This window comes from Myotis brandtii, unplaced genomic scaffold (assembly GCF_000412655.1).
Source record: "Myotis brandtii unplaced genomic scaffold, ASM41265v1 scaffold793, whole genome shotgun sequence".
Lineage (NCBI taxonomy): Eukaryota > Metazoa > Chordata > Mammalia > Chiroptera > Vespertilionidae > Myotis > Myotis brandtii.
Genome location: NW_005371193.1, coordinates 729845 through 754047, shown reverse-complemented (window position 1 = coordinate 754047; position 24203 = coordinate 729845). Strand labels below are relative to the sequence as shown.

The 24203-nt window shown below is 37.4% G+C and overlaps 1 protein-coding gene across 1 annotated transcript in view; it reads right to left on the bottom strand.

The window, feature by feature from the left end:
• Positions 1–24203, bottom strand: part of LOC102252177 (YLP motif-containing protein 1) — a 55871-nt gene that overhangs the window by 24708 nt on the left and 6960 nt on the right. The window contains exons 4-6 of the mRNA XM_014531167.1: positions 22593–23587; positions 8165–10276; positions 5627–5747 (exon numbers count right to left, since the gene is read on the bottom strand). Coding sequence (XP_014386653.1) covers positions 5627–5747; positions 8165–10276; positions 22593–23587 — 3228 coding nt within the window. The remainder of the gene's footprint in view (positions 1–5626; positions 5748–8164; positions 10277–22592; positions 23588–24203) is intronic.

Here is a 24203-nt window from a genome sequence, read left to right as displayed (position 1 = left end):
GGGGGGGGGGGGGGGGTGGTGTCCTGGAACCAATCCTCCCAAGCCCTCGAAGATACCAAAAGACAACTTAAGTTTTGGGGATTTAAAAGTTATATTCAAATTTTCTACTGCAAGAGGGGAGGGGTGTGTGTGTGTGGTGTCCCTAACCTCCATGGAGTTCAATGGTCAACTGCATATGCAAATCACATATCTGATAAAGGACTTGTATTCAGAATATAAAAACTCCTAACTTAGTAAGACAAATAATTTTAAAAATGGGAAAATATTAAATAGATATTTCCCCAAAGAATATATGAATGGCCTATAAACACATGAAAAGATACTCAATATTATTATTCATTAGGGAAATCAAATTTAAGTCACAATGAGATACTATTTCATACCCAGTAGAATGGCTATAATTGATAACAAAGATAATAATAACAAACGATGGCAAGGATGTAGAAAATAAGAATCCTCTTAGATTGCTAGTGGGAATGTAATAGGGTGCAGCCACTTTGGGAAATGTTTTAACAGCTTCTCAAAAAGTTAAACATAAATATACCACAAACTCAGCAATTTCATTCCTAGGTATCTATCCAAGAAAAACATGTCCACCCAAAGACCTGCACACAAATATTCATAGGATTATTCAATAACCCAAATGTCCATCAACTGGTGAATGGATAAACACAACATGGTATATCCACACTATATATTATTACTTGGTAATAAAAAGAAGTACTGATTTATGCTACAACATGGATGAATTTTAAAAACATTAGCTAACAAGCCAGTTACAAAAGATCACATATTGTATAATTCCATTTAAATGACATACCTAGAGAGGCAAATCTATAGAGACAGATAGTGAATTAATTGCTGCCTGAGACTTAGGGTAGGAATGGGAATTAGAACTTCAAATTGACACAAGGAATCTTACTGGGGTGTTGAAACTGTTCTAAAACAGGATCACAGTGAGGGTTGCACAACTCAGTAAATTTACTAAAAATCAGTAAATTATATACTTAAAATGGGCAAATTACATGGTTATGTAAACGAAACTTCAATTAGTAGTTAAAAAAAGAAGAAAAATATTGCCCTCATCACTATTACCCCTCCCCTAATGTACCACCTTCTCTTTTTTCTCCTTCCAGAAAAATCAGGGTGCTAGGTACTTAGATACAGATATCCCAGGCTCACCCAAAACCTACGGGAGTTCTTTGGGTGAGGTCGTGGCATTAGTTTAAAAAACAAATAAACCAAACCTCCATGAGTAATTCTGATGTTCACCACATAGTTAAGAACTTCTGCTATAATCTATCTTCCCACACTGGTGACCTATCTCCTGCAAAAATAGTGAATTTCCAGTGAGAGAAACAAATTCCTCACTTCTATTCAGTTATCTGATTGACAGCAGCAGTTTGTGTAAGGCTGGTACCAATATATAAAATGAGCACTAGAAAATAATAAAACAAAGAAACCAAAGGAAAATTTAGTAAGCGGTCCAAGAAAGAGGGCTATTGTTGTGTGTAATGTTTACATGCATTTTTCCCAAAGTAATCACCAAATGCCAACAGAAATGTATATTAAGCAGATAGTAGAACCTCTTGGCAAATAGGTCCTTATTTACTCAGTACCGAAACCCAATGGTCAAATTTTCATTTTTGCAAACTATGTTAGACCTGGGAAAGCCAACAATACACAACTTAGGTATTTACTCATATGTAGGTTATGCTTTAAAAACAAACTTTCTGGGTAACAAAATAGATTTGGCTAATATGTAAAGAACATTATTTAACGAGAGGCCACTACAAATGATGATTACCTAAAGGTAAACTTTAGGTTGTGACACTTGAAACTATTAAGAAATGCCTATGTAGCCCTAGCTGGTTTGGCTCAGTGGATAGAGTATTGGCCTGTGGAATGAAGGGTCTCAGGTTTGAGTCAGGTCAAGGGAATGTACCTGGTTGCAGGCTCAATCCCCAATGTGGGAGGCAACAGATTGATCTATCTCTCTCAAATTGATGTTTCTTTGTGTCTCTCCCTCTCCCTTCCACTCTCTAAAAATCCATGAAAAAATATATTCGGGTGAGGATTAACAACAACAACAAAAAAAAGAAAAGAAAAAAAAAGAAAATGCCTATGTAGGACAAAGCTATTATGTCTGTAGTACAGCTATCCAGATATGTTTTAAATGTTAAGAACTGCTGGGACCATTGTCTACAAATAAAACAAAAAGTGGGGTTTTTTTTTCATACTATATAGTGAAAGCACTAGATATATTTATAGAAAACAAAACACCCTTATAGTATTTATATGAGAAAGGATTAATATCTATATTATATTAAGGATGATATAAATTGGTAAGAAAGCCTTAAGAATCAAACAGGTGAATTGGTAAAGAACAAAAATAGAACATTTACAAGAATATAATGAAAAAATATGGAAAAATATTTGTTCACTAATTATCAAAATGCGTATTAAAATATTTTATTAAAACTATTATATCTACCAAATACATTAAATAAGTGATGCTTGCAAGGCTACAGTACAGATGTCATACAGCTATTTTAGAGAGCCACTGTCTATATTACAAGAATCATTAAAAATGTCCTTGCCCTACCCAGTTTGGCTCAGTGGACAGAGCAGCGGCCCATGGACTGAGGGTCCTGCGTTTGATTCAGGTCAAGGGCACATACCTCAGTTGCAGTCTCAATCCCTGGCCTTGGTCAGGGTGCATGTGGGAAGCAACCAATCAATGTCTCTCTCTCACATTAATGTTTCTCTCTCTCTCCCCATCCCTTACACTCCTCTCTAAAAATCAACGGAAAAATATCCTCAGGTGAAGATTAACAACAACAACAACAACAACAACAACAAAATACAATAAAAATGTCCTTCTTCCAGCCCGGTCAGTGTGGTTCAGTGGTTGAGCATCAACCCATGAATCAAGAGGTCCCCGGTTTGATTCCTGGTAAGGGCACATACCGGGATTACGGGCTCAATCCCCAGTAGGGGATGTGCAGGAGGCAGCCGATCAATGTCTCTCTCGTTCATTGGTATTTCTATCTCTCTATCCCTCTCCCTGCCTCTCTCTAAAATCTATAAAAACATTTTTTTTTTAAAGTCCTTATTCTTTAACTTAAGTATTCCACTCTGGGAGTTTAAAATACTTTTAAGAAGTTATCTAAAATAAGAACTTGATACAAAGACATTCATTAAAGTTTTATTATTAAAAGTGAAAGCTTAGAAACAACTGTCCAATAGAAGTGGAATTAATAAATTATGCATCAAAAATAATAAAGCATGTAGCAATATAAAAAATGTTTAATGACTGTTCAGTGAACAGAACAAAAATGTGGATCTATAATCTAGTGGATTTATAATCTAGAGTTTTTACTATTTGCTAAGAGATACAAAGATAAAAGACATAGTTCCTATCCTTATGAGCTCAGTTTAGGAGGAAAAACAGACAAGAAAACAATCAAAATACAATATGATAATGGCTATGACAGAGGCTCATACAAGATGTTACAGGGGTGCATATGAGGGCAACTGTCGTACACAAGTGGAAGAGAAGATATAGAGCTGAGTTCTAAAAGATGAACAAGAATTAACTAGTTGGAGGGGGAAGTAGGAAAGAAAAGAAACTCTAGGTTTATAAAACCACATGCATGTAAAAAGACATGGAGAAGAGCCTGGCATGTTCAAAGAATTATAAAAGACGCTCCATATGAAAGGAAAGTGGAGTATAAGAAAGTGGAGTAGCCAGTAATGGTAAGCAGAGGTCAGGTCAACTCAGGAAAAACATAAAAAGTCATGCAAACGAATCTAGATTTTATTCTGAAAGAAATGGGTTATACTAAAGAGTTTTAAAGCCAGAGTGCGACACGGTGAGATTTGTTTTAAAATGTCCATTTTGGCCAGAAGTCACATCAGTGCTGCAGTGCTGCCTAAAGTGGAGTGTAGGGGTAGCCCTGACTACAAAGGGGCATGAGAGAACTTTTAAGGGTGTTGGAATTTTTTTTTTAATCTTTTGGTATATATTTGTTAAAACTTGAACTGTAGGCTTAAAATGAGTATGTTATTATATGTAAATTATACCTCAAACTTTGATTCAAAAAATAAAATAATCTGATGGCAGAATGGAGAATGGATCAGAGGATAATAAGATGGAGACAGATGAATTACGATGTTTCTGCAATAATCTAGGCAAAAACTGATGAAGGCTAGAATTAGGTTGTAGGGAATGAAGGCTGGAATATTTGAACAATATTAAAAAGGTAAAATCAATCAATAGCATGACTGAATATGGAAGGGTAGGACATAGGCTGAGTAGGTGATAGTGAGGAGAAAACACAAGTTTGATGAGGATGATAATGAGCCCCATTTTGAATATGCTGAGTTTGACAGGAGACATGTCCACAGTGAGAAACTCTGTAGGCAGATGGATGCATACATACGTCATAAGATACAATCTGAGGCGTCAACATCATGAGGGTGGTTTATGCCAACAACTATGTATGAGTGCTATGTGTTAGACAAGGATGAAAAGAAGCACTGAGAAATGAACGAGTTAATTTGGTGAAATGATTCAAGTGTTTCTCTCTCTCTTATTGTGTTGTTAAAAGGTAAAACAATAACAAAATGAAAGACACAAGTCTTGAACTTAAATCACCCCTCTTTACCACCGAACTGGAGCATGATGTTTGATCCTTTCCCTAGCTGAAGGACAAATAGCTCGAAGAGGTGGGGAAACTATAAGGCTCACATGAGCAGGGCTCATGGGGAGCCCCTGCACTGCCCAGATGAAAACAGGACTATTTGAACAAAAACAATTATTAGAAAAATTCGTCAATTTGTGAACATGAGCCATAAAGCTCATGTGTGCTTGGTGTACTTATCAAAAGACCATACTTTTAAGATTTTCAAAAGTCAATTACTATTAGCCTTTTACCTTCCCAAAAATTTACATTTTAAAAAATATATTATTTTTATTGATTTCAGAGAGGAAGGGAGAAGGCAAGAGAGGGAGAGAGGGAGAGAGGGAGAGAGGGAGAGAGGGAGAGAGAGAGAGAAACATCAATGATGAGAGAGAATAATTGATGGCTGCCTCCTGCACGCCCCCTAGAGGATGGAGCCTGCAAACCAGGCATAACCCCTAACAGGGAATCAAACCATGACCTCCTGATTCATAGATCGATGCTCAACCACTGAGCCACACAGGCTGAACAAAATTTATTTATTTATTTTTTTAAAAGCACAGTTGATATGACTATCAAATTTTATTTATTTTATTTTTAAACATATTTTTACTGATTTCAGAGAGAAAGGAAGAGGGAGAGAGAGATAGAAACATCCACGATGAGAGAGAATCAAAGAAAATCATGGATCAGCTGCCTCCTGCAAGTCCCCCACTGATGATCGAGCCCACAACTTGGGCATGTGCCCTTGACTGGAATCGAACCTGGGACCCTTCAGTTCGCAGGCCGACACTCTATCCACTGAGCCAAATCCGCCAGGGCAAAATTTCTATTTTTTTATAGAGAAAATTTATACTTGCTTCATATATCAAAAGATTAAAGGACAGACAAACATACAAAGTAGGAACCACTGCATTTTCCAAGCACACATTTTCCCATACCAGATACATTCCAGGTCTTGAAGGTGTATTCTGCAATCTTGAATCCTGGGGTGGCAGGTGGTCAGGCATCTGTGGCTCAGACCCAAAGTCTTTCATCTTTTGAAGCTGTTCTTTCTGTTCCCTGTAAACAAATAAAATTGCCATTGTATATAAGGCATGTCTACTCCATTCCTAAATGATTGCAATTAATATAGAAGAACAAGAGACCTAAAAATCTTGTTCTAAAACCCTCTACAGTGCTCACAGAGCACCTCCAGGGTAACACCACTCTCTTGCCTTGATGTAGCTAACTGATCAGACATCTACGACCTATAAATAATTATAAATTATTGAAGATCTTCAAGGACCGGTGCTACAACCTGCACCTCATTAGTCTATTCTAATATTTCATTTACTTGTCATGTTTTTCTTTCATCCAATCAAAAGCTCTCTGCCATTTTTAGACCAGAGGTTGCAAAATGGTGGCCCATGGACCAAATATGGGCTGGAAAGGTTTTTTTGAATTTGGTGTTCACATCAGTTTTCAAAATCTGAATTAGTTGCCCTTATTTACAAAGCAAAATATTTCATATAGAAATTCAAATGTTAAAGAGATTTGGTAACAATGGGCCTACATTCCCCACATGCCAACAATTAGCTGAGTGGAGTAGTGGCTGCCCACTTTAGACAAAGGCCTTTTGCCACTTTCACTCACTTTTGTTACCTGTCAGCTTCCTGTGGGTATTTTAGTTAATTGCCTCTGCTGTATATGGTGAGAACAACGGTCAGTCTACACCTTTGAAAACAACACTTTATATTCCTAAAGAGTAATTATGTAACTTCAAGTTTTTCTTTAAATGTCTGGTCAAATTCCTTTTCCTTTTCCTTACAATGACCACCTTAAACACATGCAACCTCTCCCCACCTTTTACAATATTCTCCCTGCATTTGTAAAGTGTAGTGATCCAAATGGATACAAAATAAGGGTCAAGTATATAAAAATATTATTTTATGCCTTGTGTAAATCATGACTTTATACCAACACAACATAGCTTACTTGTATTCAACTATGACCACTTTTATCCATCATTTCATATGTTTCGTTTAATTATGTTTCTGTTGCCTAGAAAGAGCTTTTAAAAAAGAATGATGAAGAAGCACTTTTTATCCAGCGTTTCTTTGCAAAGCGATAATGGAAGGAAACGGAAACTTTTAAAAGAAAAGGAAAGAAACTTTGGCAGATTAGCAACACCAATCAGCTTGGTGTTTTCAAAAAACAAAATAGATTTTAGAGTTGGACAGACTATGTTCCAATTCTGGATCTGCCACTTTTTAGCCAAGTGGACTTAAACTCTCTGAGCCTCAGTGTCATTTATGAAGTGGGAATAATAATACTTATTCTTCACAGGCCATTGAGATATAAGGATCTGAGATAGGAGGATTGAGATAATATATGCTAAATTACTAGCACAGTAACTAGCACACAAGATTGTTAAATTAAAGGTGTCTATAATTTAAAAGTGAGTTGTATAGTAGCTAAATATTCTAGGGTATGCTTTCCACACACTTAATAATCTGGAAAAGTTAAACCTCATAGAAAGCTTTTGTTATAATTTCATTGGTGTAATCCACAAATATAGACCAGAATTGAATAATGAAAGAAACATAATACATTGGAATATATAAAAAACTAACCATTAATTTATTTTCTCAAAACACATCTAATTCCTAAGAAACTACTCAAAAAACTTACAATCTGCCAATGACGCCTAAATTCTTATCTTAGCATATAGTTGGTTTAAGGATGAAACAATTTATACAAAGCTACAAAGCACACAGTTCCTGGCACATCATAAGCATACAATAAATGTTAGCTTTTGCTACTACATGGGAAGCATTATGTAGATACCTATACATACATAGTAAGTTGACTGTAAGTTAAGACATCCAAATTCTATTCTCCATCTCACAAAGAAAATACTTGATTATGTATAAATAACATCCTCAAGTAGAGATATCAGCTTCTAATTATAAGGAAAGATAAAACATCCCCAAAAGAAAGTACCAATGGTTAGACAAATCTGAGGATGCTTCCAGGTAAACCATTCTTAGCTTCAACAGAGAAAAATATGAGTCCTTACAGCATTTTCCAAAGTTATGTCAAAGATTAATGAATATGAAGTCTATCAGATCTAATACAGAAGAACAAACTGCCTCCTGGGGAAAAACAGGATGTTACATATGAGCTCTGAAATCCAGAGCACTAGAAAGTTGAAGTTTGACACTTGAAACATGCACAGGCATGGCATGTCAGCAACACATCTATAAAAGCCAAGAATGGCCATCAAATTTTCACATTTCAGAACATAAGTTTATAATTAACACAGTTCCTAAATACCCATCCTAACCCTAAAACAGCACGGAATGACCAGAGATATAATTATAATTATGTGATAAGAACTTGAAGTAAAATTAATTCCATTCAAATATATCACATTTTTAAAAAGCAGTCTGAATGTGGCTTTGACTAAAAGAAATGATCTTAAGTTGTCAACTTACCGAAGCATTTTCAGTTCTTGTGCAGCTTTCAAAATGATTTCGTGCTGCCTCTGACTGAGAACCATTACCCCTCCAAGGCCTTGGTCAGAGTCTAAATTTGCATCCGACCCCATCATTTCAGAAGAATGATGTGAGGAGGGCATGTGTTCCGCAATGGGGGAATGTCTATCCACATCAGATGGGTACCATCTGTCTGACAACCGTTCTCTTTCCCAGTCCATTCTGTCAGGAATATAATCTCGCTTTTCCCGCCACGTATCTCCTCTTTCTGGATACTCTCGGATCCTCAACTCACCCCTATCACGGAAATCTCGATCATACCCATGGTCTCGATTTCTTTCTTCTCTCCATCTATCATCCCGATATCTATCCAAAGGTGGAAGAGGTGGGAGGGGTGGTAAAGGTGGAAGAGATGGAATATCCCGTTCACGGAACTGTGATTCTTGTTCATCCAGTGGTCTCCCATAATCTCTGTCCCACTCATTATCCAAATTTCTATCATACATATCCATGGGTCTTCCAATCCGATCCACATCCCTGTCCATTTCCCTGTTGTAGTCCTCATCCATATCCTGATCTCTCTCCCAATCATCCCACCAAGGGCCTCGTCTATCTCCATCATGCGATCGAGATGGTGGTGCTGAGAACCTGTCCTCTCGGTTATATGGATCTAGTGTATCATCTCGATAGTCACGTTCACTTTCTCTCCAGTATCTCTCTCTATCCCAATCATCAAGTCTTTCTCGTTCCATTGGAGCATTTCTACCATCTAGTGGGAACTCTTCATGCCCTCTCTCTTCTCCATGGTTCCATGGAGCCCTAGGAGGCTCATCTCGGTGATATGGATACATTTTTTCCCCACCATCTCCTGGTTCTGGTCTAAATGGACCTCTGTCACGACCAAAATCTGGTCTTCCCAGTCCCCTTTCCCGACTGCCAGGCCCTCGAGGTGGGGGCCCCCTCTCCCTGCTCCCAGCTCTTCTAGGTGGTACTCTCTCCCTACTCCCAGCCCTTCGAGGGGGTCCTCTCTCCTGACTTCCAGCCCTCCGAGGTGGTCCTCTTTCTCGGCTGCCAGCTCTACCCTTGTCCTGGCTGCCTTGCAGACCACCCGGTACTTTCTCCCGACTGCTTCCTGGTCTCACCAACCCTCTGTCCCGACTGCCTTCTCCTCTGTTCATCTTCTCTCGACTGTCTTCTCTTCTACCCATCACCTTATCGTGAAAGTCTTCTTGCTTGACCAACCCTGGGTCACAGCTGATTACCTGGCCTCGACCTCTATTTACTAGTTCTTTATCCTGTGTGTCTTCCATTCTGCTTTGCCCAGGACCTCTGTAAGATGAGCTGCTGCCTTGATTGCTTTCTAACCTATTATCTCTGCTATCTGGCCGAGGCAGCCCTTTATCTTGGTTATTTTCTGAATGGGGCAGACCAATACCTAAAGGTTTAAAATCATTATCTGCGTTTAATGATGATGATGTTGCTACTATTGCTCCTCCCTCCATCCCCCCTGTTTCTGAGGGAAAAGTAGATTGAGTAGGTACAGGTTTATTTGCAAGGGATACAGGCTGAGTAACAGCTTGGGTTTTGTCCATTTGAGTCTCCATACTCTGAGAATTCTGGTCCCATTTAGAAGGCTCTATGGGCACTTCCGAGACTTCGCTTTTAGGTGGCTCTTGTTGAGAGTCGCTTAGATTCTCATTTGTCTGAGCCGCCTTGGCATCCTTTACATCTGCACCAATGGGTAATGCAGCTGATTGCATGTTTAAATTCTTCTGCTGGTTACTATTGGTGTCTGCTAATGGTTCTTTGTTTCCTGAAAGAGGTTCTGCTTGTGACTTAGGTTGCTGCTGTTGTTGCTGTCCCAAAGCTGGTTTGGGGCCTTTCCACTGTGGTCCACTCTGTCGAGGACTTAGGGATGTATTGGGGGTAATATAAAACTGAGATGCTGGCCCCCGGGGAATCATTCCCCATTTGCTTTTAGTGCCCTCTGCTGGGTGACCTTCATATCTGGGTCTTGGCCCATCGGGGCGATTTCCTTCAAAACGAGGCCCTTTGGGTCTCGGTCCTTCACACCTTGACCCTAAATCCTCAAATCTTCGAGGACCATCAAATCTACAAGTAAAACAAAAGATATTACTCAAGACAGTAAAGCAGAAAAAAAATTCTCCATGTAAGAATATTTAAGGCAATCTTGCCTTGGAATTTGTTTACAACAATGACTCTTTCAGTCATTAAACAAATCCTGAGATATCTGTATCTTAGAACCAGCATGCTAAAGTGGCAGTACTCTGAAGGCCTTAGGACAGGCTTTGGAAATCATGTCAGTTTTATCTAATTCACTTCGATACATCTCCTACAGCAAGTCACTGATGTACTGAACCGTTAAAAAACAACAACACAATTATAAACACTGTGCCTTAGTAGACAGAAAAGTCCACTAATTTTAATGGAAAAAAATAAATTCCAAGCTATCTTCAAGAGTACGTTTAGAATTAAAATATCACTTAAAAACTATGAAACAATCAACAAGATAATATAGGATGTTGATAAATATTCTTGGAGCTAGCATTATCATTTTAACTGATTGACAAAAGTTAAAAAAAAAACAGCAGCCAGTCATATTTTCAGAGTGTGTCCTGACATTTTAAAGTCTGGACAGAGATGTTTTTGCTATGGACTCACTCACTGATTCAGTAAATATCTAGTGCACATTTTTAATCCCCTGCCTATCAGGTACTACACTACATTCAAGGGCTATATTAATAAGATGTCTTCTGTGTCCCCAAAGGGTTTGCAATCAAGGAGAAATAGAATATAAATGTAAATATGTGCTTAAAAGTGCAATAACTAAAGTCTGCCTGAATATAAATAAGGGAGGCAGAGAAAAGAATGATCAATTCGATCTGGGTAGTGGTGGGGTGCTGTTCAATAAATGCTTAAATTAAGTCTTGAAAGACAAATTCTCTCAGATCAGGCTAACAGAGTATGCTGGAATGAGAGGAGTGAGAAGCAACTGCATCTCAGGCTAAGGAAGTATTCTGAGGAAAGGCAGAGAAACAGATACCAGCATAGCATGTATGGAAATGCAAACAGTGTAGCATGGCTGAAGCAAAGAGGAGACAGAGTCAGGGAGTGTGGGGGGCGGGGGGGAAAAGGAGTGGGAAAGAATTGCACTAAGAGATAAGGTAAAAAGGCAGGCAAGAGTCAATGTCCAGAAGACCTTGACTACTTTTTATGGCAGACACTACTGGTGCTCCTCCAATATCCATTCCCCCTCTTCTACAATAATTGAGCTTCTAGCTGGACACAAGGCCAGCCAAACTAAAGAGTCACTTTTCCAAACTCTCTTGCAGCTAGAACTTATAGTCATGTTCTGGGCAATGGGTTGAGAATGAAAATGATTTACACATCCTTCTGGGTTGTATCCTTAAAGGGCACATCCTCCTCCTTCACCATTTCCGTTTTCATGCTAGCTCTGACACGGTAGTGAAATTATCTTGGCCCATGTAGTTGAGGACAACATAGTAAGGAATGTCTAAGTAACAAACCAGAAGGAACCTGGATTCCTGATACTGTAGAGCCATCACCTAAGTCCAGAGAGAGAAAAAAACTTCTAACTTGTTAAAGCCATGTGACTTTGGATTTCTGTTACAACAGATGAATTAATTTGGCTGGTAAGAATTGGGAATTGCCTAATAAGCACTTAGAGCCACTAAATATGGTCTGATTTTTTTAAAAAAAAGATTGCTCTAGCAGAAAAGTTGCAGATGAATAGGTGGGAAAAGCCTATTGTAGATTGTTTCTACAATTTGGGAAAGTGAAGGTAAAGCCTCCTGTTCTAAGGCGATGACTGACATGAGGACGAAGAGGAGGAGATACAAGTGAGAGATGTGAAGGAAGCTACAACATATAAGATTGAAAAAAAGATTTTATTTGAGCCAAATTGATGACAATTGTCAGGAAGCAAGATCTCAAATGCTCCCTAAAACAGATAGAACTTTCTAAAAGGTGGGATTTAAATGATAACAGAAAGGGAAGAATTTAGAATGATTCCAAAGTTTCTGGCTTATGTGACTGAGTGGATAGTGATGCCTTTTATGAGAAGTAGGTTTTTCTTTCATTTATTTGGGAAATCAATGAAGAGTAATAAATTTAGTCTCAGCAAAATATTTACTTCCTATCCCTGAGACATTGGTTTTGCTGGTCTAGAAGCCTTAGTTTCAAAGGGAGGAATGCTTCCATCAACACAATGACACAACAATGACTCTACTCAACTCAGGTTGAGACGGCCACCTGGCCACTTTGGGTTCTGAGTCAATAGGCAAAGAAAGGAGTTATGAACTGGCTGGGGGTGTGGAGGGGGAGGATTGATCCTGACTTTCAAGGCAAAATTGGGTTACTAATATACAATGAGGATAAGGAGGAATATGTCTGGAATACAGATCCTCTAGGACACCTTAGTACTTCCATGTCCTGTGAGTAGCCCAGACCTTCAAATAATGAATATTTGGGTCCCCCACCAGGCAAAAAACCAGGACCAGCTGAGGTAGTTGCTGAGAGCAAAGGGACTATGGTAAGGGTAGTGAAAGAAGGTAGTAATAAAAACCAACTATGATTACATGACCAATTGCAAAAATAAGGACTGTGATAGATATGAGTATTTCTTCCTTAATTTGCATTATATGCTTAAATATATACATATGTATTAGTCAAATATTTTTGGTTAATTTTTCTTCTTTATCACCTAAAATAAGATACAGTAATAATAGTTACCTTCCTATTTGTTACAGAATTTGTTACAGAATATCAAAGAGGGAGTATGAATCAGAAGAATGAAGATATCCCAAAAACAAACAAGAAAAGGGGGTGGAGGATTTTATATCCTTTTCTGGGAAAACAGTTAGAATGTTTTTGGTTGTCCGGGAATATTTCATGTTAGGTGCAAAAATCTCCTAATCAGAAATATATAAGAAAGGGAACTCCGGGAAACGTACTTCAGCCTCGCCAAGTTGACATTTTATAGTCATAACAATTTAAAAGTATATAAACCCACTAAAAACAGAAAAGGGGCCACCAGCAGATGAGAATTTTGTTTTACAATTCTGAAATAGAGCACACACGAGTGGTAACATATGGAGCAGGAAAAAGCTACAGTTTAGAGTGCTGGTAACAGAAGGTGGGGCTGGCTTGCCTATAAAACCCCAGAGAGGGTCAGGATTCTCAGTTACCAGAGATGCTGGAGAGGGCAAAAGTAAGACTTCTTGCTTGACCAACCCTAAAAACATATAAATTAAAATCTACATTCAGTTCCATCAACCAGCCTTTCCCTAGGCTGAACGTCTGTAAATTCTTGAATTTGAGGGTCTGCTAGCATTAGCAGTTTTTTGTCCTATCACCTAAAGCAAAGCCTAATAGTTGGTAAGCTCCCCTACCCCAGAGCTCCCAATCAGCGTATCAGTGTCTCCCACTCTCAAATAGAAATGGACAACCAATGATCACTAGATATTTGAGGAATGTCTCCAAAATGAAAGAGACCAAAGATAAACAGTTCACAAATCTGGAGAAAACAGAGATAATGCAAAAAACAAAAAACAAACAACAACAAAAACACACAGAAGAGAATGGAAAAAACAAACAAAAAACCCCACTCCTAAATTGGTATCTTCAGACAGTATCTACAAATCAAGAAAAAATAGCTATATGTAAAAGGGATCAGAACCAGAAGAACTGTAGAAAAATGTTTTAATTCTCAAAATAAAAAGTGCAATAAAATGATTAAAAGTATCTCAGAAAATGCAACAAAATGAGAGAAGAAAAGAGACAAATATTATCAATCCAGCAGGATCCAAAATCCTGCTAACGAGTTCCAAAAACAGAAAACAAACAAACAAAAAAATTAAAGAAATAGCACAAAGGAATTTCCCAGAGTTAAAGAGTTTCTAATCTCCACACAGTAAGGGCCCAGTTCACTCAGTATCCAGTATAATTAGCAAAACAATGCAACAACAACAACAAAACCACTAAAATTTTAGAATACCAGGAATAAATCCTGGCCAGTGTGGCTCAGTTGGTTGGAGCCCTGTCCCATACACTGAAAGGTTGTGGGTTTGATTCCTGGTCAGGGCACATATCCAGGTTGTGGGTTTGCTCACCAGTCAGGGTGTATGAGGGAGGCAACCAATTGATGTTTCTCACGTTGATGTTTCTCCTTCTCCCTCTCCCTTCCTCTCTCTAAAGTCAATAAAAATAAATCCTCGGGTGAGAGTTTAAAAAAAAAAATTAGAGTACCAGAAATAAAATAAAGTTTCTGGCAGTAGGGAAAAGTCATCTAAAAAGGAAAAGAATTGGAGCAGCAGCACAACAGCTGTAGTACTAGGTGACAGAAGGAAATAGAACAATGACCTAAAAACCTTGAGGAATAATTATGTTCAACTTCAAATTCCATATCCAAAGTATTATCACATGTGAGGTTAAAATAAAGACATTTGCAGACATGCAAGGAATCAGAAAATTTACCCTCAATATACAGTTTCTTAGTAAATTATTTGAGCATGCACTCAAGGAAAAGGAGGCACTAACCCACAAACAGGAAGCCATGAGATTCAATAAACAGTGTATCCAAATCCAGGAGGATAGTCAAGGGAAATATGAGAGCAACAGCCATATGGCAGATCTTGAGAGCAACCAACCAGCCAACCAGCCTAGGCAAAAGCAAGAGAATGCATGAATTTGGGAGAGAGATCTCCTCAAGAGTAATAGGTGTTTTGGGGACTGGAGTTGAAAGATTATTTTAAAGATTTTGCAAGAAGAAAGACAACTGGAAATTCTGAAAAAAGTTATTACATTAAAGAAAATGTAATCACAGCACACTGCTTACCTCTACAACAAACAACATTGTTTACTGATGTATCAAAATAGTGATATAAATATATTGAGCAGATGGGGTTAGACTAGAGAGTAGTATAAGAACGAATAAACCTCTATCAGAACAGGAAGTACATATATAATACCTAAAAAGTGTAAGTCAAGAAAGCAACAGCATATTCGTCAGTGATATAAAAATAACTACCAAAAGAAACAGCTAAAGAATAAAAGATGAAAGATGCTATTAGGAAACACATCTAGGTGGCTTTGAATAGTGGATGGTTAATTTTCTTTTTTTTTCTTTCAGACTATGTGTATGCATCCCTTTGATAAAATGTAAAATCTAATTCTTTTGCAAGCACAGAGACAGGATTAGCCCTAACCAGGAGAAAGTCTTCTTGTGAGTTGTAAGAAAGAAGATGAGGATAGTAAGGTGACGGAAAGATGAAGGTAGGAAGTTGAGTTTTACTTGGCCTGAGAGGAATCTAAACTAAAGCTATAAAGAAAATAAAATGTTTGCTAAGACAGAGAAAGCAGCACTAGGATAGATGGTCTATCCAAAATAGTGCAGGCTTGGCACAGCTATTGTTGGGCAAAGGGAAAAGGAGTTGACTGGAGACTTGTCAAAAGGATGCATCCAAATGCTAAGGATGGAGACCACACATTTACAAAGAGCAAAAAGAATACAGTTTCAGAGCTTATGATGGTTTGGTTCCTTTTCTTTAAGTTATATTTGTTAAAGTGCCTGGAATGACATCTTAAATCATTAAATTTGTATAAAATCTTCTGCTTTGTATTCAATTCAGCAATTATTAGTTCATATAAGTGATAAGACTATCCTCTAAAATGTACGTCACTAAAGAGCCCGTCAGCACATTATCTTATATTAAAATCAATTTCTGAATATGAATGAACTGCCTTCCTAACTAAATTATGAATGCCTTGAGAATTTTATCCATAACTGAGACATTTTGGGATAAGGAACACTTATTGTCAGGTATTGTGTTAGTGCTGAAATAAAGCTCAGAGAGTTCAGGGTCTATAGGAAGAGTAAGACAAGTCAATCAACAATTAGAACAAAATTTAATAAATTTGGGACATTTTGGTCTTGCTCACTGAGCTATCCCCATTGTATGACTCACTGAAGGATCTCAACATATTACTGATGTGCACTCAATTATTGAAGTGCAACCCAGGGGTCAGGAAAAACAGGAATTAGTAAAGCAAAAGTGACAGGAAAGGGATTCCAGACAAAGAGAAGAGCATATATAAAGAACAAAGGAAAGGGAAAAAGGAAGCGGAAGCACTAAATGTGTGTAGCTAAGAAGGAAGAGAACATGGCAGAAAAGTTCTGCAAGCTTCATGCCTACACATATAATATGCAGTTTCCATGAAAAGTAGCATGCTTTGCTTTCAGATTAAATTGCTGATCAACAGCCAAGGGTCATCATTTTATTTTTATTTTGGGAATCAGAAAATGTTAAACAAATTGAAATATATCTTCAACACTACATAGAAATGGCAATTATTTATCAATAGTGCACTTTCATATTTTCAAAGTTCAAGGATGTTATGAAATCATAAAACTATCAAAACCTTTTAGATTTATAAAAGTAAAGAATTTTTAGGCTTTTGAAATAAATATATTAAGAGATACTCATGTTAAAAATATGTACAAAATAAAGCACCTTTTACATAAATACAATTAATTACTATGACTTTTTAACATATAAAAGCATGTATTTGAAATAAAGAAAAAACATAGCATCTATTCACTAAACACAATCACACCAAACACATGCATTGCACATTGGTTAGATGAAAAAAACAAACAAATATTTGAGGTTTAAATATTCAGAAAATTTTTGTTTGTACAGTTAAGTATTTCAGAAACCTCTAAAAAATAAAAACCCTAAAACTAGGTATGAAACCATTAGAATGAGGTATAAAGACTTCAAAATTTGATATTAAAAATACTTCAAATTGGGTATGAAAACTTAAAGTATGTAAAATTACAAATACCATTAAACAAGTTATTATCTGATTATCACTATGCTTACATAAACATATTCAAATCAGCAGACCACAGGAATTACAACATATTAAATTCTCAAATCAAATTCCCTTTTAGTTTTCATGTAAAACAATGCCAATTTTCTAACAGGTATATCCAAGATCCTAAAATCAAAATACCCCCCCAAAAGTAAACACTATAAAGAGGAACAATCATGACAAATGGGAGCATAAGAAAAGCTTCTTTAGTAGTCCTTTGCTAATCTTAGTGAGACAGCTACAGAATGGAAGAGGTCCACAATTCCAATATTAAAGCCAATCAAAAAGTGGATGGGACTAATCAGAAGTCTTGATATTATAAAGATATCAATTCTTCCTCAAAATGGTCAATAGATTCTATACAATGCCCAAGTTCCAGCAGGTTTTAAAAAACTGATACGCTGATTCTAAGCATTATATGGGAAATAGAAAGGACCAAGAATAGTCAAGACAATCTAGATCAGTGGTCAGCCAACTATGCCCCATGGGCCAAATACAATTAATAATGATCTTTTTACATTTCTAAAGGTTGAAAAGAAATAGAAAAGAAAGAAAAACATACTTTAAAAAATATTTTTAAATTGATTTTTTGGAGAGAGAAGAAGGGAGAGGGTGAGAGACAGAAAGAAACATCGATCAGCTGCCTCCTACATTCTCCCTACTGGAGACCGGGACCGAGCCTAAAACCTGGGCATGTGCCCTGACTGGGAATCAAACCAGCAACCTGTGGTGCAAGGGATGACGCCCCAATCAACTGAATGACACCAGCCAGGGTTAGAAATTTTTTTTAAAATATATTTTTATTGATTTTAGAGGGAGGGGAACAGAGAAGGATAGAGAGATACAAACATGAATGAGAGAGAAACATCATTAATTGGCTCTCTCCTGCACCACCCCCTTACTGGGGATGTAGCCTGTAACCCGGGCATGTGCCCTGACCAGGAATCAAACCAGTAACTTCTTGGTTCATGGGTTGACTCTCAACCACTAGACCACACCAGCCAGGTGGTCTAGAAAAATATTTACCATGTGGTCCTTCACAGAAAAAGTCTGCCAACCTCTGATCTAGAAATAGAATTGGAGGAATTAACTAAAAGATATTAAGGTTTATTATAAAGCTACAGTAATTACAACCATGTGACATTTGGTGCAAGGACATAAAAATAAACCAAAGGAAGAGTGTCCAGAAACAAATCTACACATATCATTACTTGACTTATGAGAATTTTGACCCCTACCTCATACCATACATTAACAAAAAAGCCAATTCTATATGGATTATTAATTTTAAAATAAAAGGTAAAACAATAAAAGAAAGAAGATAAAATATGATAATGTATTTACGGCTTTGGAGTAAACAAAGATTTCTTAAACAGGACACAAAAAAGCACTAACCACAAAGGAAGAAAAGATCAATACATTAAAATTACAACTAAATTAAAATCAAGAATTTCTATTTATCAAAAGACACCATTAGCCCATGGAGTTCACTGGATCCAATTGTAGTTTTTGAGGGTTTTTTAAAACAGTTCTATTTGCAGAGATTAATATTTCGTGATTTCTTTTCTTTTTAATACTCACCGAAGAGGGGGGGAGAAGGAGAGGAAGAGGGAGAGGGAGAGAAACATGGATGTGAGAGAGACACATCGATCGGTTGCCTCCCACACATGCTCAGATTGGGGGCGGGGATTGAACCTACAACCCAGGTACGTGTCCTTCAATAGGAATCAAACCCACGACTCTCTGGTATGCAGTCCAATGCTCTAACCAGTAAGCCATGCCAGCCAGGGTTTTTGTCTTTTTTCTTACCAGCCTTCCAGGGAACAACGAGAAAATTTATTTTTTAAAAAACAGAACAAAATTTAAATCTTGCAATTACCATATGGGTCCATTGGATCCTTTCACAAATCTAAGATATAAGATCTTAAGTGAATTTTATTTTTTTCTAGATCTTAGAACATTTTGTGATTTCCTTATCTTAGAATTCATTAATACTCATCATTACTTATTAATTATCCACAACTATGCCAAAGAAGATTGAAATGCAAAGACAACAAAAGAATGATAAAATGCTAGAAGGATGAGGCAACAGTGAAATAAACTGTCACACCCCCTTGCTTTTAGGCTTCATTCAGCACAACTGAGAATTCAGAAATTTTCATCTCCTGACTATAAGGACAAAGAAAAGCAAAGTGACAGAAAGTTGTACCAAAACTATTAGATAAATCAAAAGATAAATGTCCTACAGGTGCACTCCAGGCTCTAATAAAGATGTGAAATTTATCATAAGTAAAATCTCCAGCCATATTACAATACCATTAAGCATCCACCAAGGTGGCTAAAATTTAAAGGTTTAACAATACTAAGTATTGATGAGGATGCAAAAAAACGGGAACACAGAATCGCTGCTGGTGAGAATATAAATTAAAACAACCACTTTAGAAAACTGTTTGACAAGATCTATCAAAGCAGAACGTATACCCATGACCAAGCAATTCCAATCCTTGGTATATATCTAAACAAAATTAAACATCCACACACATATGTGTATGCATCTAAGGTGAGACATATAGCACCAAAAGACACATAGCAGTATTTTCATAATAATAACAAAACTTAAATGACCGTCAATATCAGAATGGATAAATAGACTGTGGTATATTCATACAATAAAATATTGTACAGGAATGAGAATGAACAAACTACAGCTACACACAACATGGATGAATCTCACATTATGTCATGTGAAAGATGCCACTCAAAAGAGTACATACAGTATGATTCCATTTATATAAAGTTCAAAAACAGACAAAGCTAATCTGTGGTATAAAAAGAGAAAATGGGAAGGGACATGAGGGGGACATCTCATACACTAGAATTTCTATTTCTTGATCTGAGTAGTAATAACATGGGTGCGTCTACTTTGAACAAATTCACTAAGCTGTACTTACAATCATACCTGAGAGTGCTGACCAAAAAAGGGCAATTTAGAATATTATTTATAACGAAGTGGGAACTAGGACTATGGTCCTCTGCCTTTGAAGGAGACTTGATGAACCAAAAGCTCCTCAAAGGACAGTGAGCAATAAAGCAGGAGGAAGCTGGAACCAATGTTGGTGTAAAAAGAATTTGAGTTTATGTGATGGCAGAGCAGAGTGGGTAAAGAAGGCTGGGAAAGAAGACAAGAGGATCATCTTTAAATAAGTGTAGGAACACACCGTAAAAGAGAGAGGATAATTCATGATGTGTTGTATCATAAAAGAAGATCTAGAGTCAACAGGTAGAAGTTACAGTAATATATTTAGGGTCAATGTAAGAAATAAACTTTCTAGAAAACTGTCAGTATTCAAGCAGAGGCCATCAATTGCTTGTCACAGGAAGTACAATGAACCTGTAAATGCATCAGAAGCCTTGGATTCTAATCCCATCTTAACTATTTGCTAGCTATGTCATCTGGGGCAATTTATTTATAACCTCTCCAAAGCTCAGCTTCCTTATCTACTTACCTCAAGAGATCAATGAGAGGAATAAGGTAATATGCACAAGATGACAAACTAAAATACAACACAACTGTGAGTTGCTATAGAGGGGATACTGCATTATATCATTGCTAAGATCCTCCTAGCGCCGTAGTTATTAATTGTACCACGAGATAAGAAAATAACTTAAAATAGGGCCTAAATTTACAAACTTAAGATTTGATAGGCAAAGGAGAGAAATGTTAATATGAGAGGAAAAGAAGGGAACAGGAAATCTTTGTTTCATGAGGTGTTAAAAATGTGTTTCTCTGATAGCAAATCAGTAACCAGATCTACAAGGAATACTCAATCCAGTAGAAAAGTAGGAATTCAAATCAAGAAGATACACCTACCAAATAAATAAAGGCTACAAATGTATTTGTAAGTTTGCACATCACTGAGAGCATGAATATCACTGAAACCTGGTGTTACATACAGTACTTAACTAGTGCTTTTGCTCTGATTCTCTGCGTATAAACTCAGGCTCCACTGTCCCAGTGACTCAACCCTGAGCAAGTTACCCAATCCTCTCAGCCCATTTGTAAAGGGTAAAAGTAGGGTCTACAAATTCACAAGTTGTTGAGAAGACTCCATAAGACAATGTATATAAAGTCTCTGGCAAGGCTTCTAGTACCCAGAGGAACTCATGTTAATAGCCTCTGATTAGCTTTGATTTTGGATTAAGTTTGTGCTGTATTGTTTTCAGAATTGGAAACTTGGGGAACAAATAAAAGATATGTTTTGTTGTCAATTGTTGAAATCAGGTATAAATTAAAAATGATGATGTAGATCCACTGACACTAAGATGGAAAATTAACCAATGTACTGATAGTGGAAAAAGCAAGTTATAAGACAATATACGTAGTATGATGCCATTTTTAAAACATTTATTTTAAAAACTATTATCTCCAAATAATAATCGACAGTGGAATTAGGTGACTTTAACTTTTTTCAGCCCTCTTCTGTCCTATCTAAATTTTGTATAAGGAGGATGTATGTATATTATAATTTCCAATTGGAAGAAAATCTTATTGAAATGTTTTTTTCTGTAGGAAAATTATCATTTAGGTCAACCCTGGGAGAAAAATATACTTTTACAAACTTAGAAAAATGAATTTAACATCTTTTAAAAGGTAAATAGAAAAAACTCAGGAACCACTAGTAAATTTTTGTGTGTACTTTTCTATATAAAAATGTGGTTCAGCCCAGTCGGAGTGGCTCAGTGATTGAGTGTCGACCTATGAACCAGGAGGTCTCGGTTTGATTCCCAGTCAAGGCACAGTAGGGGGCATGCAGGAGGCAGCTGATCAATGATTCTCTTTCATCATTGATGTTTCTCTCTCTTTCTCCTTTCTTCTCTGAAATCAATAAAAATATTTTTTTCTTAAAAAAGTGGTTTAGACAAAAGAAAAACATCTCCCAAATTGAGGAACATTTGTCTGTTCTTTTATATGCACTGCTATAAACACAGAATAGGAACTTAATAAATATTTGCTGAACAAATGGGCAAAACAAAAGTTTTATATACCTTTATACTAAATTTCATTGCCTTATTCACTACAATATTGGCTTATTCATCTTTATGTCCAACAGTTAGCTTATAAGCTAACAAAGAGAAGCTATCAATTAAGTTATTTATCAAATAAAAAAAGCAAAAAAGATAAATAAGTCTAATCAATATTACTTCTGAAGCTGAAACATAAGAAATTGATAAGCATCACTCTGAAACATCACATTCATCCTACACCATAATCTCTACATATAGGATAAAGTAGTGACATCACAAGAAATGGTTACCATTTCTAGATTTCAGTATGTCTAATAAGTGAACACTAGCATAATTAATTGTAAACCAGGATTGTGTTTGGATTAAAAGGATAAAGTGAGTACCAAAATTGCATAAATGAAGTTTTTTATACCATCAAGGCCTACTCAGCCTAAATCAACAAATCAGCCAAACCAACCAACCAAACAAACAAACAAGTCAGACCTACCTTGGCCCTTTTGGACCTTCCATGTAACTGCTTCTAGGAGGATCTGGAAGCAGTCCACCTGACCTCACTGGCATGTCCTTGACTGCAGTGATTTGCTGAGATGGAACAATTGAAGACTCCCCAAGTCCTGGCTCAGACGAGAACGAACTGTATGGCAGAGTAGACTTGCTCAGAGGAGCTTTAGAATTCCCTTGTTCTGAAGGGCCAACAGCTGATTGCAATGGAGGATGGTAAGTTGAGGGTGGGGCTGAACCAAAAGACACAGGAGTGGGAAGTAATGCTGGTCTAGGTTTCTCCGGAAGTTGTGAACTCTGAGAACTAGAGACTGATGGAACTGGGGCTGTTGTTAATTGAGGAGGTATCCCTTGTGGAACCCCAGGGGCAGGTATTCCTGGAGGAGGTGTGGCTGAAGATAATGGTGGAAGGGGCATGACAGGTGGAGGTGCTGTTGAAGAGAGAGATGGTGGGGGAAGAACTGGTGGTGGCCCCACAGAAGAGAGGGGAGGTGGGGGAAGAACTGGTGGTGGCCCTGTTGAAGACAGAGATGGAGGCATCACAGGTGGGGGCAGAGAGGTTGGTAGAGAAGGTGGCATCACAGGTGGGGGCATGCCAGGTGGTGGCACTGAAGTAGGTAGGGCAGGGGGCATTACTGGTGGTGGCAACGATGGAGGCAATACCGGAGGAGGCATTGTTGGTAGAGGTGGAGGCATCTGAGAATATGGAACAAAAGGAGGTGGCATTGACATGTTTCCCATATACTGGTTCTTCATATTCTGAAATGAATTGACTTTCTCCTGCAAATAGGTCTGAGTGGCTTTCATATGCCCCTGCCATGTTTTCCACTGCTTCTCATACTCCTGAAGTTGATCTTTATGCGGATAGGAATGAAGCTGTTCCTCCCACAGCTGAAACTCTCGCTCCCATTCTTGGTAGAGATGTTGAAACTGTTGCTGCTGCATCTCATAATGTCGCAGTTGCATATCTACAGACATGGTCTACAAATAAAAGGATAAAAATTATTTCAAGACATTCATATAAGAGAATAACAAGATAAATATTAATGAATCAAGGGCATATGAAGTCTTAGGACATTAAGACATTAAAGATTTTGGGAGAATAAGGATAAGCTTGTTAAATCCATTTGGTGATGATCATTCTTCTTTCTTCCTTTGACTTAATTATATAGGGTGGGGCAAAAGTAGGTGTACAGTTGTTCTTATGGAAAATAATACAATAATTAAATAATAATACAAGAGGAGAAACCAAGATGGCGGCATAGGTAAACACCGGAAATTGCTGTCTCGCACAACAAATTCAAAAATACAACTAAAAGACAAAACGGACATCATCCAGAACCACAGGAAGGCTGGCTGAGTGGAAATTCTACAACTACAAGAGAAAAGCACACTGAGACTCAGAGGAGGTGCGGAAGTAAAGTGCAGAGGTACAGAGGAGCACGTGGAAAGGGCTGGCAACAGAGGACACAGCTGTCTTTTTCAATCCGGAGGGAGACACAAGCTCCCAACTGCTCTGAACGCCAGTTCTGGGCGAGTCTCTGGGGACCCAGACTCATACAGGGAGAAACTGGACTGTCTGGCATCGGTTGGAACT